This window comes from Myripristis murdjan, chromosome 3 (genome assembly GCF_902150065.1).
Source record: "Myripristis murdjan chromosome 3, fMyrMur1.1, whole genome shotgun sequence".
Lineage (NCBI taxonomy): Eukaryota > Metazoa > Chordata > Actinopteri > Holocentriformes > Holocentridae > Myripristis > Myripristis murdjan.
In genome coordinates this window covers 1,274,165-1,287,927 of record NC_043982.1, presented here as the reverse complement: position 1 = coordinate 1,287,927, position 13,763 = coordinate 1,274,165, and the positions used below count along the sequence as shown (strand labels likewise).

At 40.4% G+C, this 13,763-nt stretch overlaps 2 protein-coding genes across 3 annotated transcripts in view; one reads left to right on the top strand and one right to left on the bottom strand.

Annotated features, from left to right (window-relative positions):
• The window catches only part of LOC115380417 (multiple epidermal growth factor-like domains protein 11), a 113,020-nt gene extending 111,430 nt beyond the window's left edge, over positions 1–1,590 (top strand). The window contains exon 26 of the mRNA XM_030081609.1: positions 737–1,590. Coding sequence (XP_029937469.1) covers positions 737–954 — 218 coding nt within the window. The 3' untranslated portion in view covers positions 955–1,590. The remainder of the gene's footprint in view (positions 1–736) is intronic.
• A 2,308-nt stretch (positions 1,591–3,898) lies between these two features.
• Positions 3,899–13,463, bottom strand: rab11a (RAB11a, member RAS oncogene family). Of its 2 annotated transcripts, XM_030078056.1 has the most exons (6): positions 13,293–13,463; positions 12,348–12,543; positions 10,993–11,186; positions 9,154–9,234; positions 6,987–7,072; positions 3,899–6,375 (listed from the first exon to the last, which is right to left on the bottom strand). In XM_030078056.1, exons 1-6 carry the CDS (start codon positions 13,330–13,332, stop codon positions 6,199–6,201), a joined length of 774 nt encoding a protein of 257 aa, XP_029933916.1. In that variant the 5' UTR covers positions 13,333–13,463; the 3' UTR covers positions 3,899–6,198. The 2 variants fall into 2 exon arrangements, with proteins under 2 accessions (XP_029933916.1, XP_029933925.1); XM_030078065.1 differs by lacking the exon at positions 3,899–6,375 and having other exon boundaries at positions 6,664–7,072.
• Between the last annotated feature and the right edge of the window lie 300 nt (positions 13,464–13,763).

The window sequence follows — 13,763 nt, the reverse complement described above, 5'->3', positions numbered from 1 at the left end:
AGGAAGTGAGAAAAGACAGTAACAAACATCTTATATTATGTAAATGCCTCACACACAAACATGTTATGCTTGTGTGTGAGGGATTACATGTATGTTTGTGTGTGAGAGATTTTCCTCCCTCAAAAAAGTAAAGCAGCAGGACCAGCTTGACAATCAGAGCTGGAAACCTCAGCAACCCTCACAGGAAAAGAGGAGTGACTGGTACTGTGTTGTGGTCATCTCCACAATTGAACAAGTAAACTATTGTTGTATCTTTAAAATGAACATGGCAATTGATATTAGGTACCTTAACCCTTTATAGGGCAAGTGACTATTTTTGGTAATTTCAGAAATTTTACATATGAGGCCCATCCCCTGTCTCAGTTAGTTCAATAATCATTTGGTCTTCACCCAGCCAATTAGCAAAGATCGCTCTACATCCCAGGTCACATGATTGTGGCATTTGACCAATCTCAATGGCTTTGATTTTCTATTACAAAATGAAAATTTTAGAAAAATTTTATAGAAGTAATAAAGTCCTGTCATGTTCTCTAATAACAGTCTAGGGATGTTTTGTTTTTTTTTTTTTTAATTTCAAAGCATTTCAATGAGTGCCCTATAAAGGGTTAAAAGTAAATTGAAGGGACAAAACATTTTGTTGTCACGGTCAACAGGCCTGTCTTTTCCTGTCTCACAGAATGCCAAATAGAAAACAAATTCTAACAATGATCTTTAATTCTTCTTTTCTCTCTCACAGAGCCAACTATCAGTATCCTCCAGGGTGCCAATGGTGTGGTGGTACCTAGCTACCCTCAGAATCCCTACGACCTGCCCAGGAACAGCCACATTCCCAGCCACTACGACCTGCTGCCCATGCGGCCCAGCCCCTCGCACAGCCAGAGTCTGAGCCGCAGCCTCAGCCACCACAGCCACAGCCCCCCACTGCCTGGAAGCCCCACCAGCTCCCTGCTCTAGGCCCACTGGCATCCCAGCTGGACACTTTTGGGAGGAGCTGCTCCCAGTTCCCTTTGGGGCTGCAACCAGGAAACTGAACTGGGACAAACTGTGCACAGCCTTTTTATTGTTTGTTTGGTTTTTTTATTATTATTTGGTGGGTGCTAAAGGACATTCAGAGGCCAAAAGGAACTTGCACGAGACATGCTTATATGAGACTGTTGGATTCTAACAGGGAGGGGTGAGGGGTAGGCTGGGATGATACAGTTTGATCTGCTGGTTGAAGAAAGAACTGCAGCACCCAGACCAGTGTGCTACTGTTTCACACCAGGACTTAATGTAGCATTATATTCTACCCAAGCTGTTTGAGCAGTCTCATGCCAGCCAGTTCTGCATATTAGTGTTATATTGTAATTCCACTCATTTAACAAAATGTCAACAGACCAGATATGCTTATGTACAAACACAAGCATGTCCTTTTTGCTGATATGGCGTGTTCTTTTGACATTTCTGATGGGCCCTGCTTCAGAAGGTGGAAATTCAAGGACATGAGGGAGAGCGACAGGAGTGCCCAGTGTGTTTTAGCCTGAATTACATAACCATAACGAACTTACTGACTGATTGGTGGAGACCCTTTCTCGACTTCCAGCATAACCAGAGCTGGAAATGTGCTGGTCACAGTGGGGGCAGGGGGTGACGGGGGGCAGGAAATGCAGAAGTCGAGATTTTTCAGAATGTTAGCTGGGGGGAAATCCACCTCAATGGCAGGAAGCTAACAGTTAGCATTTGGAGTATCCAGCACTCAGCAACAATGAGAGGAAAATTGCACCACTACTCTCCTACAGAACAGCTGGCTTTTTCAAAATGGGTGAACTAACCCTGTAAGGCCAACCAGACACATGCAGGGCAAATCAGAAATCCAACAAATTAAAAAAGTGCTTTCATCATTTCATTTAACATTATGACACTATGACAATGTACCAAAACTCAAAGTGGGACAGTTACACAATATATATAGTTCCTGGTACGTTTACACAACATTTCTTAATTCATATTTACATATTTATAGATCCTGTCAGGGTCCATATTTTCTCTCTGAAGCTATCTTTTTGTATGTACTGTATAAAAAGTGGTGTATTGTACATTTTACATGAGTGACTTGTGATTATTTTTTATTCATTTATTTATTTATTTATTTGCTGCATAAAGCTTAATCAACACGCATGCCAATGATAAATAAAGATATAACAGCCAGAAATACCCCCATGTCTTTTGGTGCAAATAGTTTTTTTGTTTGTTTGTTTTTTGTTTTGTTTTTTTTAAATCAGTATCTGACTGTTTTGACATGGGAATGGCTCTAATCTGAAACATGCTTTTTTTTTAGGAATATGCATTGATATATTTATTGCAGCACGGTTGACAGTGAAGGCATTTCCTATCACAAGACCAATGTCTGTTTAAAAAAAAAAAAAAAAAAAAAAGCAATGAACTGCAGTTTTGACTCTTGCCCCCACTTCTTCATCCAATACAGAATCATTAGGTTTTCTTTCCCGAGCACCGTGAAGTGTGTTTGTCATGCTGTTGTGGTAAAACGACTTTATTGATTACTGTTTGAAGCCATTTAAAACAAATCCCTAGGTCAATCTTCAAATGACACATGGATCAGTTTTGTGGAATATGCTCAATGAGATATCAGTGTTAGCAAACAGCAATAACAGGACATGGTGACAATCAGATGTAGACAGCTTCTTTTCTCATTATGTGCTTTTCCTAATTTTGATACATTTTCTCTGTTCCACTAGTTCTCTTGCTTGGATGTTTTTTCCTCATCTTTTGTCCCAATAATAGATTTTCCACTGGATGTGTCCAGTACTGCTTGTTGGTTTCTGTTTCATGCTGTAAACTCAATAAATTTGTCATAGCTCAGGGGAGTGTTGTCATCTCGTGTTGCAGAGCAGTTGAGTTTTCTGCTCCTCAGTGTTTTGTTCATTCATACAATCATTTTGCCACAATAGTCCAGTCATTTTATGAAAAAACCTAGGACAAATTGCAAGAGAAAAAAACTCAACTGATTTTGGATCCTCAGTTTGTCCTAAATGAGGGGAAAAAAAGTCCCAGGAAATCCCATTGGTGGAAAGTTTTGAAAATCACTTATTTATGACCATATATTACCAAAAAACACTGTTTTTAACACACAGGGGAAAGGGGTTCAAAATTTGACTTTCAGATATCACTATAAAAATTCACAAGTTGATTACACACACAAAGACAAGAAAAAAAGTCAATGACAAGTTCTTTGAATTATTCTGTTTACACATGCATATCACACATTATCTGATTTGATATGCATTAATAAGGAATATAAGGAATAAATGCCAGAACAGATATTTAAACAGTGAATTACAAGGTTATTACATATATATAGTAACCTTTTAATTCACTGTTACATAGTAACCTTTTAATTCAAGGTTACCATATATATAGTAACCTTTTAATCCACTGTTTGTCTCTTCTGGCATTTATTCCTTATATTCCTTATTAGCGCATATCAAATCAGATAATGTGTGATATGCATGTGTAAACAGAATAATTCAAAGAACTTGTAATTGACTTTTTTTCTTGTCTTTGTGTGTGTAATCAACTTGTGAATTTTTATAGTGATATCTGAAAGTAAAATTTTGAACCCCTTTCCCCTGTGTGTTAAAAAGGGTGTTTTTTGGTAATATGTGGTCATAAATAGGTGATTTTCAAAACTTTCCACCAATGGGATTTCTTAAGACTTTTTTCCCCTCACTCAGGACAAACTGAGGATACAAAATCAGTTGAGTTTGCTTCTCTTGCAATTTGTCCTAGGTTGACCCAAATTTTGGCCTAAAATTACTGGACTACAAGGTTAAGGTAAACAATTTAGTGCATTTTATAATCAAGTACATTTTGTATCGCCACTGTAAGAAAAGGGTAAGAAAAAGGTTTATGACTGGTGCGCTTTATTAAGATGAACTGATAACTTAAGATATAGACACAATTGTACAATTTATCAATCTGTACAAAACATAAAACCGTTCATTTTGACTCCCCCCTCACATTTATCCCTCCAAATTCATTGAAATGACATCTTTTCACTCTTACACGTTTACACTGGAATTACAGTCAGTTATAGTGATAGCGTATTTCAATATAGTTCAAAAAGAAGAAAATGAAAAAAAAACTAAAACACACTTCTTAAAAAAAAATAAGACAAAATAAAAAATAATGGAGGTATATGAGAAAGGATCATAACTCATTTATCAGAAGAAAGGAATCACTTCTCTACACATCCACAGACTGCTAGCTAGTGTGTCTGGAGAGGCCAGGCTGGCAGTGCCTTCTGTTCAAAGAGACGCCATTGGCATTGCCAGCCGGGCTCACACACTCCAGAGCCACCCATCTAACCTCTGCCTCTAAACACGCACACACACACACCGAGATCAGGCATTGTATATGTCCGCCTAACACCATCACACACTGATACAGCTATAACCTGGAAATTCAACAGAACACACACTCTTGAGTAGCAAGTAGGTTATTAGCGAGGCTTCTGTCAAAGTTCAACATCAGGACAGGTCACAATTACTATTACCTTGTAAGACAATTGTTAGCATGTCATCCTAGCTAGCTAAGCCTAACCCTAACCCTCAGAAGATTGCATGAACAGTAATGACAATGTTAGCTACATAAGGCATTATGACATGGAGGTGGAGCTGTACAAAAAGCCATGCATTGTGTTGAAGTCAGAGGCAGCTCGGTGTACATAGGCTTTATGTGATCGTGCCACAGCACAACATAGCTCCCTGTCTTCTCACGGCCCCATGGGACAGACAAGTGCTAGGTTGTTGGTTAGACAGTTTAGGAGAAGGCGAGTAAAAGGGCATGTTGTTAGCAGGTTGGTGAGTGAAGGTTTAGGACCAGGATGCGTGGTGGAGTAGGCACTGTGAAGAGAAGCGAGCAAGACTGTCTGTGGTGGAATCATTCAAATACTTCCTTGACTTGTTGTGTCCTCCCTTCACAGCTCAGCTGGAGGAGCCAAGACAAGAGGAACCTGACACCAACCACAGTCTTCTGAGTTTGTCAGTGGAGAGTAGTGAGGATTCAAAGAGGGATGTGTGAGCCTCAGCCTGGCAGAGCCAGGAGGGAGGAAAGAGAGTGCTGTGGACGACTGTCCTCCAACCTGAGGGACACTAACAAGTGCTGCATTCTACAGCGTTCAACAAAAGCTCTTTTGGTTTTGAACAGTGGCACTGTTAATGTTATACTAATGATGCATCAAATCTAACAAAAAAAGGTCCAGTTTCTCCATGTGCAGATGAAATCTAATCCTAGATGAGAGCATGTGTTTAATAGAAATCCTTTAAGATTCAGTGCAGGATTTTGAGAAATTCAGGCTTGTGAAAATCAAACTAGTGAATGAAACGGAAAGACATTTTCCATTTGCTTACTTTCCCAGGTGCAGTCCCAACTCTAGTTTTGTGGTTCTGTGCAAAGCTTGATTGCTTAACTCAAGGAGATTCTTGATTGTAATATAGAAGAATGTAATACATAATACATAGGAATGTCGTGCTGGAATACTACCCCAGTTACTCATACTTCTGCACCTTAAATCCTTCATTTGCTATTGAGGTTCACCCCCAAAAAATCCAAACAGCTGTTTGCTATTTTCTGCATAGTCATAGTCAAATTATATGTTGTTTGCTATAAATCAAAAACGTATGCATACCGTCTGCCTAATGTTGGTCCAGAAAAGCACAATGGACCATAGTGTCTTCGATTAAAAAGTCCTTCCTAGCACAAACAGCACTAAAGGACAGCATCCCTATGTGAAGCTGTGCTGAGGATGGAAGTGGGACAAAGTTCAAACGTACAGGAGTTCAGTTTTCATTGGTGTGGTGACAGCCTAAAATTACACACTCTCAAGGCAATGATAGTGTTCCATATTCAGTCCAGATTGAGTCTTTCACCCGATAAAAACATGCAACACAGCAGAGTGCCATCTTTAAAAAAACAAAAAAACAAAAACAAAAGAAAAACAAACAAACAAAAAAAAAAAACATGCAAAGCTGGCCTGAACTTGTCACCTACTGTAAACAAAGTGACAGCGCTTACAAAGCTGCTTGCTACATGCTAGTTTACATCTGGCCCTCCCACGGCGCAACTTGAAGCTCGGCTAATGCAAAAGGTTCTAGGTTTCACTAGCATTATATTCACAGCAATCAGATCAATCGTTTTACACTACCGCAACGGAGCACGCATGTCTACACTGTGCTCGATACATCCAATTGGTTTCCAAACAGTACATTGCACTAAAGAGGAGGGGGGAGGGGCTAGCCTAAAAATGACAGGAGGGGAGAAGCTCGTACATAGAATACACTTCAGAGCAACTTTGATGTGCTTTAAATTCATATATACCTATTAGTAAATATATGATACAATATAGAGAAAAAAGGTCAATTAAAAAAAAAAAAAGCAGAAATTGACAGAAGAAGCACAAAATGGAAGAAAAAGGGAGAACAGGAAACAAAATGAGAAACAAATCACATTCATATATTAAGACATTTTCGTGACATGTCAGCGCATCTACAGTAATGAAATCTAAAGTGATAAGAAATGCCTGCTGCCTGCCACCCTGCAGTAGCCTAAAGACAGAGGGGCTCAGCTTGGGAGAGGGGGGGCACCCCACATGGTGACTTCCTAGACTGGGATATTTTACCTATGGGGGGGGGGGTTGATGGGACAGGTATGGGATGGTGCAGAGTTCGGGTTGGAGCCTTGAAGCTAGGGCCCCCTCCCTTCCACACCACACAGTACGCAAAGGCAGTCTATTTTTTTTGAGGGTGAGAGGAGGCGGGGGGTTGAAAAGTTGTGAGGCGGGGCAGCTAGGGATGAGAGAAGGGGAAGGAGAAGAGGCCTGTAGACCTAAGAGAGGAGGGACCGCTGGGGGAGGGGGGGGTAGCAGAACCACGGCCAGGCTAGATGTTCTGACAGCACTGCATCTTTGGTTTGTTCTCAGTGGGCTGCACCTGAATGTTGACCACGTTGTTGCTGGGTGACATGTCGCTCTCCTGGCGCTCTGACATCTGCTTCTGGGACACAATGCGGTAGATCTCTGACAAGGGGGAGACAAGAATCAAGAATCAAGTTTAATCAAGAATCAAGTTTACATCTGCTTCTCAAAGTACAGATCAACCATTTATTGTTCCCAATTATCCAAATTTTTCAATAAGCGGTATGCCTAATTTTCAGTATTTTTTGATTTACACTGCAAAAATGCAAAATCTTACCAAGATTATTTGTCTTATTTCAAGTCAAAAATGTCTTATTTCTAGTCAAAATATCTCATTACACTTAAAATAAGACACGATCACCTCAGACGTTAATTGTTTTTAGACAATTTTCACTTGTTTCAAGTAAAAATTCACTTGAAATAAGTGAAAATTTGCTTGTTTCATTGGCAAAATTTGCCAGTGGAAAAAATGAAAATTCACTTGAAATAAGTGAAAATTAACTAGAAACGAGAAACAAATTTTGCCAATGAAACAAGCAAATTTTCACTTGAAACAAGAGACAATTGTCTAAAAACAAGTTACTTCTGAGGTGATCATGTCTTATTGTAAGTGTAATGAGATATTTTGACTAGGAATAAGACATTTTTGACTTGAAATAAGACAAATAATCTTGGTAAGATTTTGAGTTTTCGCAGTGTACATAATGGCTGACATTAAACCACTCAGGCGCCACCTCTCCATCTGAAAAACAGCGGAACAAAAAGCAAGGCAGGGCAAAGTTTTCTAAGTTTTCTAGGACAAAGTTTCCACTAATAATGTTACATTTTTTTATTTCCTTTTTTGCTGGATTTGTATTTAATTTAGTTTTACAGAATGACAAAAATGCTGTTGTACTAGCACATTGCCAAGTTAGTGTACCTGCCTACAGGACATAATTGGATGGATTTAAATATCTGTGAAAGGTGTCTTAATGTAAATCATGCACATGGATTAGGATTTAGTGACCTCAATTTAGTATTTCATAGGTATGATTTAGTGCATTGGGCCCACAATAAAATGTATACATATATGATGCTGCAGAAATGGACATGGTACCATGAATTTTTTATGGCTCAGCAGTGAGCTAGAGTGACTGTAGTTAGTAAATTTATTTACTATTAAGTGTCCAATTGTCCAAAACTGTGATCAGCATGATTGTGTGAAAACCCCATTCATTTTCCCCATAGAGAAAATGTGTTGGATCAAGAATTCCACATTTAGGCAAGGGTTTGAGGTCAACATTATGTCTGACTTGTGCAGCTTATAAATTCTGTGAGCCAGCATGTTTTTGAGGGATGATTTCCTGAAGGAGACTATTTCTTCCTGTGTCAGTTGACTGGCAGAAAGCAGAGTGTAATGTAATGAAGTGCTGATATGAAAACACTCAACTCTGCACTAATGAAGCAAAGGTAAAACATAAGCTCTGACCAAACCGGATGTGAGCTTCATGTGTACTGTGATCAATTATCCGGATGTGTGGAAGTTGTTTATTGCACTGTACAAAAATGATATGAAAGAGGAAAATGAGCCCTGATATCTCCAACTTTGGCAACTTTGTAACACTGGTGTGACCTTTTAGGTTAGTCAGACTGCTCACGATCACAAAAGCTCTGACAATCCTAAAAAGATAAGCCAGTCAAAGTACAATAATCCATTGTTACTTTGTGGCACTGGTGTGTTTGTTTGCTCACCACACACCCGACTTTCCTGTTATCTATTCAACAGACCCTTTTCATCAAACAGCAGGTAAACACAGGTGTTACTAATGACATTAATTAAGATTCCATTTAAGTGTACCAGAGCTTTTCCAGCGAGTCAGCATGAACAATAGTGGGAGCCTGGCTCCATTAGAGCTGAATGGAACAGAACCTTAATTAATGTTATTTGTAAGACCCGCGTTTACCCTGCTGTTCCTGTCAAAATGGTCTATTGTCTATTATTTCCTCAATAAATGTCATGTAAAGTTGGTTTGGCACGTGTCTCTGTGCCTTTTGTAACTGTGATGCACACCCACAGAGCGGATCCTTTTCTAGATCAGCAGAAACCCTGCAGGACTCTTTTTTTTGGAGGGGCGAAGTTAAACATCAGCATGGGAGAGGACAAGTATTTTTGGATGGGGCATCCTTCAAGCACAGAAACACACCTGTAAGAATGGTCTGGAAGGCTGTCTCAACGTTGGTTGAATCCAGGGCCGATGTCTCGAGGAAAGATAAACCATTCTTCTCTGCAGGGCAAACAACGCCAGGGGAAGTCATCAGTATATTAAACATGTAACAGTCCACAGATGGCATGGGAGTTGGACTTGTGAAAGAGAAATAGGCAATTGTGCAACTTCCAGCAATCATAGCTGCAGTTTCTTCACTATGTTGCACAATAACTGCTGCACTTCACTGCTACACAACAACTGTCCTTTAGAGCTATGATTTGTTTGATGCACAACTCACAATAACTCAAATGTTGCACTCTTTAAAATATACATAACACAATAAATTATTAACAGCAATTTATATGTGCATACTGTAGGGGAAATACAGTATATAGATCTCACCTGATTTTCTGAACAGCAGATTGTTGTGTGTAATCATAATCTAATGCACCTTTACTAGAAAGACATGCATCTTTAATAGAGGATATACAAACAGTGTGGAAGTGGAAACAATGGGCACATTCTAAGGGTGAGAGAAAAGAAGAGACTTGTTGCAGGCAGAACTGAAATAAAAGACCCCCAAGGCCACCATACTGGGAGCTGCCCTAATGTATGTGTATTGGAAGCTCAGTCTGAACCAGTCACAAAACACAGTTATCAAGATTTTTAGGCAATACCTCAGCATAAACTCATGTCTGCGTAGTTACGGGTATGAAGAGGAGAGATTCTGTGAAAGACGATCGACTTGCTGTTGTGTGTTTCTCCCGTACTGCCTGTGTGTCTGTTACCTGGTAATTACTGCTTTCTGCCGGAAAATTCTGTTGAGGCTCAACCTATTCAAATCTCTCCGGTCATAATGTCTGGTGAAATCCCTCTAAGCAAAATTTGAATTGTATTACAATAGTCTAAAATTTAATTTCCACATATCCTTCTATTTAAAAGATGACTCTTCCTTTTTATGAACTAGGCTATATAGCCTATGTGATGAATGAAACAACCATTACATTTGTTCCACATCGATAAAGTGCAAGCTCGGAATGAACACCGGAACTTTCCATACCATACCAGCAAACAGCGACGAGTGAGACACATTAGAGAGAACCTTAACCTAACGTGACCTAGTATTTTCCCAAACCAAGTAGGTCTAATGACAATGACCACGATGAGTCTGCGTCTATATATAGCCTGCCATGTTTTAAAGCTCAATAAAACACGGGGGCGCACCGGTTAAGAGCGCGTACCGTGTACCAGGGCTTAGTGCCGATCGCAGCGACCGGGGTTCAACCTCAGGTCCTCTGCTGCACATCATCCCCCCTCTCTCCCCTGCCTGTCCTGTCTATCTCCACTGTGACTGTCAAATACAGCAGAAATGCTGGGGGGGCATGGAATAAAGATTGATTCAGAACATCTGAACTGAGTAATAAATTCTTCTGAGAATTAGCAACTCTCTCAAAAGGGATCATTTCCCTCACAACAGGTAGCCAAATCTATTGGTTACTTTTTCTTTGGATAGTCCCGTATAGATTTTCAAAAGAATATTGAAAAAAAGACACGCTGACAGATCTATTGACATTGAGTAGCATGTGTATTGCTGGACATGGAGGCCTAGTTGACCTTACTGCAGCATGCCTGCTGTGTTATAATGAAAGCCACCAGAGTTCTAGGCAAGATGAATCCACAGTTTTAAGCTTAGTGTTCGAGTTGGGTGTGGGCTTAGGTCAAGTCTGTCTTAGTTTTAACTGATAAATCAATTGATATTCTGTTGAACATCTATAGGGGGCTATCTGAAGAAAGTGCTACCAATCTATTTTTCCAATAAACACTTGACAAACTCACCAGCAAATGCCCGGGCCTCATCAGTGGGCACAGCCCGGAGGTGGCGCAGGTCACTCTTGTTGCCTACAAGCATGATGACGATGTTGCTGTCGGCGTGGTCTCTCAGCTCCTTCAGCCAGCGCTCCACATTCTCATAGGTCAGGTGCTTAGCGATGTCATAGACCAGAAGAGCCCCGACCGCCCCGCGGTAGTACCTATGCCAGAGGTACAGGAGGGGCAAGAGAATGAGGCTTGAGATCAGTGGTCATCTTTATACTGTTATCACCACGGCTAGTGCACCGGAACAAGTTATAAATCATTATGTGGGAGCATTTTGGTTACCTGACCAAGATCTCTGATCACTAGTCTGCTAATTTTATTAGTCAGGGTCATCTGTGGCTGTCCTTGGGCATCTATTCTTTTCTAGGATGTTTAAGTAAGTCTGTACATTGTAGAGGCCATGCACAGTAGGACAAGGCAATACATTCAGTCAAAGATATCGTATGATGTCCATGTTGCCCAGCCCTAATGCAAAGACAACAAGCAGCAGCCATGAAAAATAAGTGTGCACTGATCCGGTAGATAACATGTACCAGTTTCCAACAGATGCCTACCAAAATCAGGCAATCCAACTGACTTTGTTGTACATATGGGCTGTACAAGTAACCAAAGAAAGGCCTAAAAAAAACACTTTGCACATCCAGATACGCTGATCTAAAAGGTAACACTGTAGGTAAAGCAGTGTCTACTGTAAATCAAGCCTTTCCCCACTGATCCACACAAGGCCCTGTTCTCGTCCTCCTCTGTGCACACTGACTCCTAGGATGCTGCAGCAAGATGATCTTCAATATTTAAAAGGGCAATATCTAATAATTGACCGCTGTATAGCTGAGCATTTCTATACCTTCTATCACCTTTCAAAACCACCAACTCTTACCGGAGATCACTGAAAGGAGTGGGAGAAAAAAATGATGCTTCCATTACTGTGATAATCATATCTCAACAACTATAAAATTGTCCATCAATACACCTTGTACACTGATTGAAGTGTTTTATTATTTATCAACTGGGAACACTAGATACTGCAATCAGTGAACCTTAGTGGGGTCCTGGTGTCTCAAAGTACCATCCATTAAAAAAAAAAAAAAAAAATCCACAAAGTGACACCTCATTCAAATGGATATAGGCTCTGTGAAATGTAATGTTCTTGTACTGCATGGCCAAGTTTAACAGGCATTTTGCTCGACACAATAATTGTTGTTGGTTGTACTACCAAAATGACTGTCTGTAAAAAATGTTACAAATAATGTGAACAGAACAAAGGTGTGTGGTAAGTGACCTGACGGATGTGTACCGTGCACAGTGCTCATACTCACGCAGACGTGATGGCACGGTAGCGCTCCTGGCCAGCTGTGTCCCAGATCTGTGCCTTCACTGTCTTTCCATCCACCTGAATGCTGCGCGTGGCGAACTCCACCCCGATGGTGCTTTTACTCTCCAGGTTGAACTCATTTCGGGTGAAACGGGACAGCAGGTTACTCTTTCCCACACCCGAATCACCAATCAAGACCACTGACACCAAAAACAGTGACAACACAACGTAAACTCGTAAATAATTTGTCTTAGTTGTTCTCCGTTTTATACTTACCCGTTACTCTGCCAAGAACCAACATAAATACCTAGCTATCACGTTTTGCAATAGAGTGGACGTATAGTTACCAATACAGTATCCTACATATTACGAAATTGTTTGCCATATTCATGCTTGTTGGCATAGTAATACAACTATTTATCTCGCTGGTGGGCTATTGTTATTGTTAACAAACTGCAGCTAAGTTATGTATTTCTGTATGACTAACTAAACACCCAACATCTAGCTAGATCTTCGAAGCTGTTTCCGTTATCGTGAACGTTGGCGTTAGGTGTGTCCACTGTTAGCTTGTCTGCGCCCACTGTTATCAGTGCTAGAGCTAGCTAGCTAACATCAGCTAATTGTTAGCTCTACTTAGCTAAGGTAAATCAAACGCCCTATCGTTTACATACTGTGTTAGTGGTTTGGTTTTATTTGTCAGCTTTGACACAGAACTGTCGCATCCCCGTGTAAATTAATTCCGATAGTTTGCATTACTTGGCAGGCCATTAGAAAACCAATCAGAGCACAAAGGTTGACGACAACTAGCACAACCATGACAGCTAGCCAATAGGCCTGGTCTGCCTGCTAATACGAAATAGCTAGCAAACAAACTAGCCAGCCAGCTAACTTGGCTAACACAACAGGATTGAAGGCAGACAGCAGCAGCAACGAACAAAGACATCTTTACCTTTGAACAAATAATCGTACTCGTCATCTCTAGTGCCCATCGTCTTATAGTGTAATATCTATTCCGAGATACAGTTCGACTTAATTTGAATAATGTGGACTACTATATATTATTCTTTCAACAAGGCTTGGAAGCCGTACTTCCGTGATTTCTTCTTCTTCTGGGGTTGCATAGAGTGAGATGTAACTAGGACATCTAGCGGACGTTACCAGTCTGACTTGAACCGTATGCCTTGCTACTGTAGTGTTTGCGAGTTTGGGTTCCCGAGGATAGCGATGGAATTTGTAATTGACTTAGGCTACATTCATTCTCTACAGCCTTTCCATAATGCCTAATATTAACCAAAACCAGCTCACCATAACCAAAACATTATCCACTGGCCCAACATGACCACACAAAAGGTAAACGTCGCTATCCTAGGAATTGCAAATTGGTGCCCCGTGTTTGGCTTCCTCCTGTGTCTATAGTGAA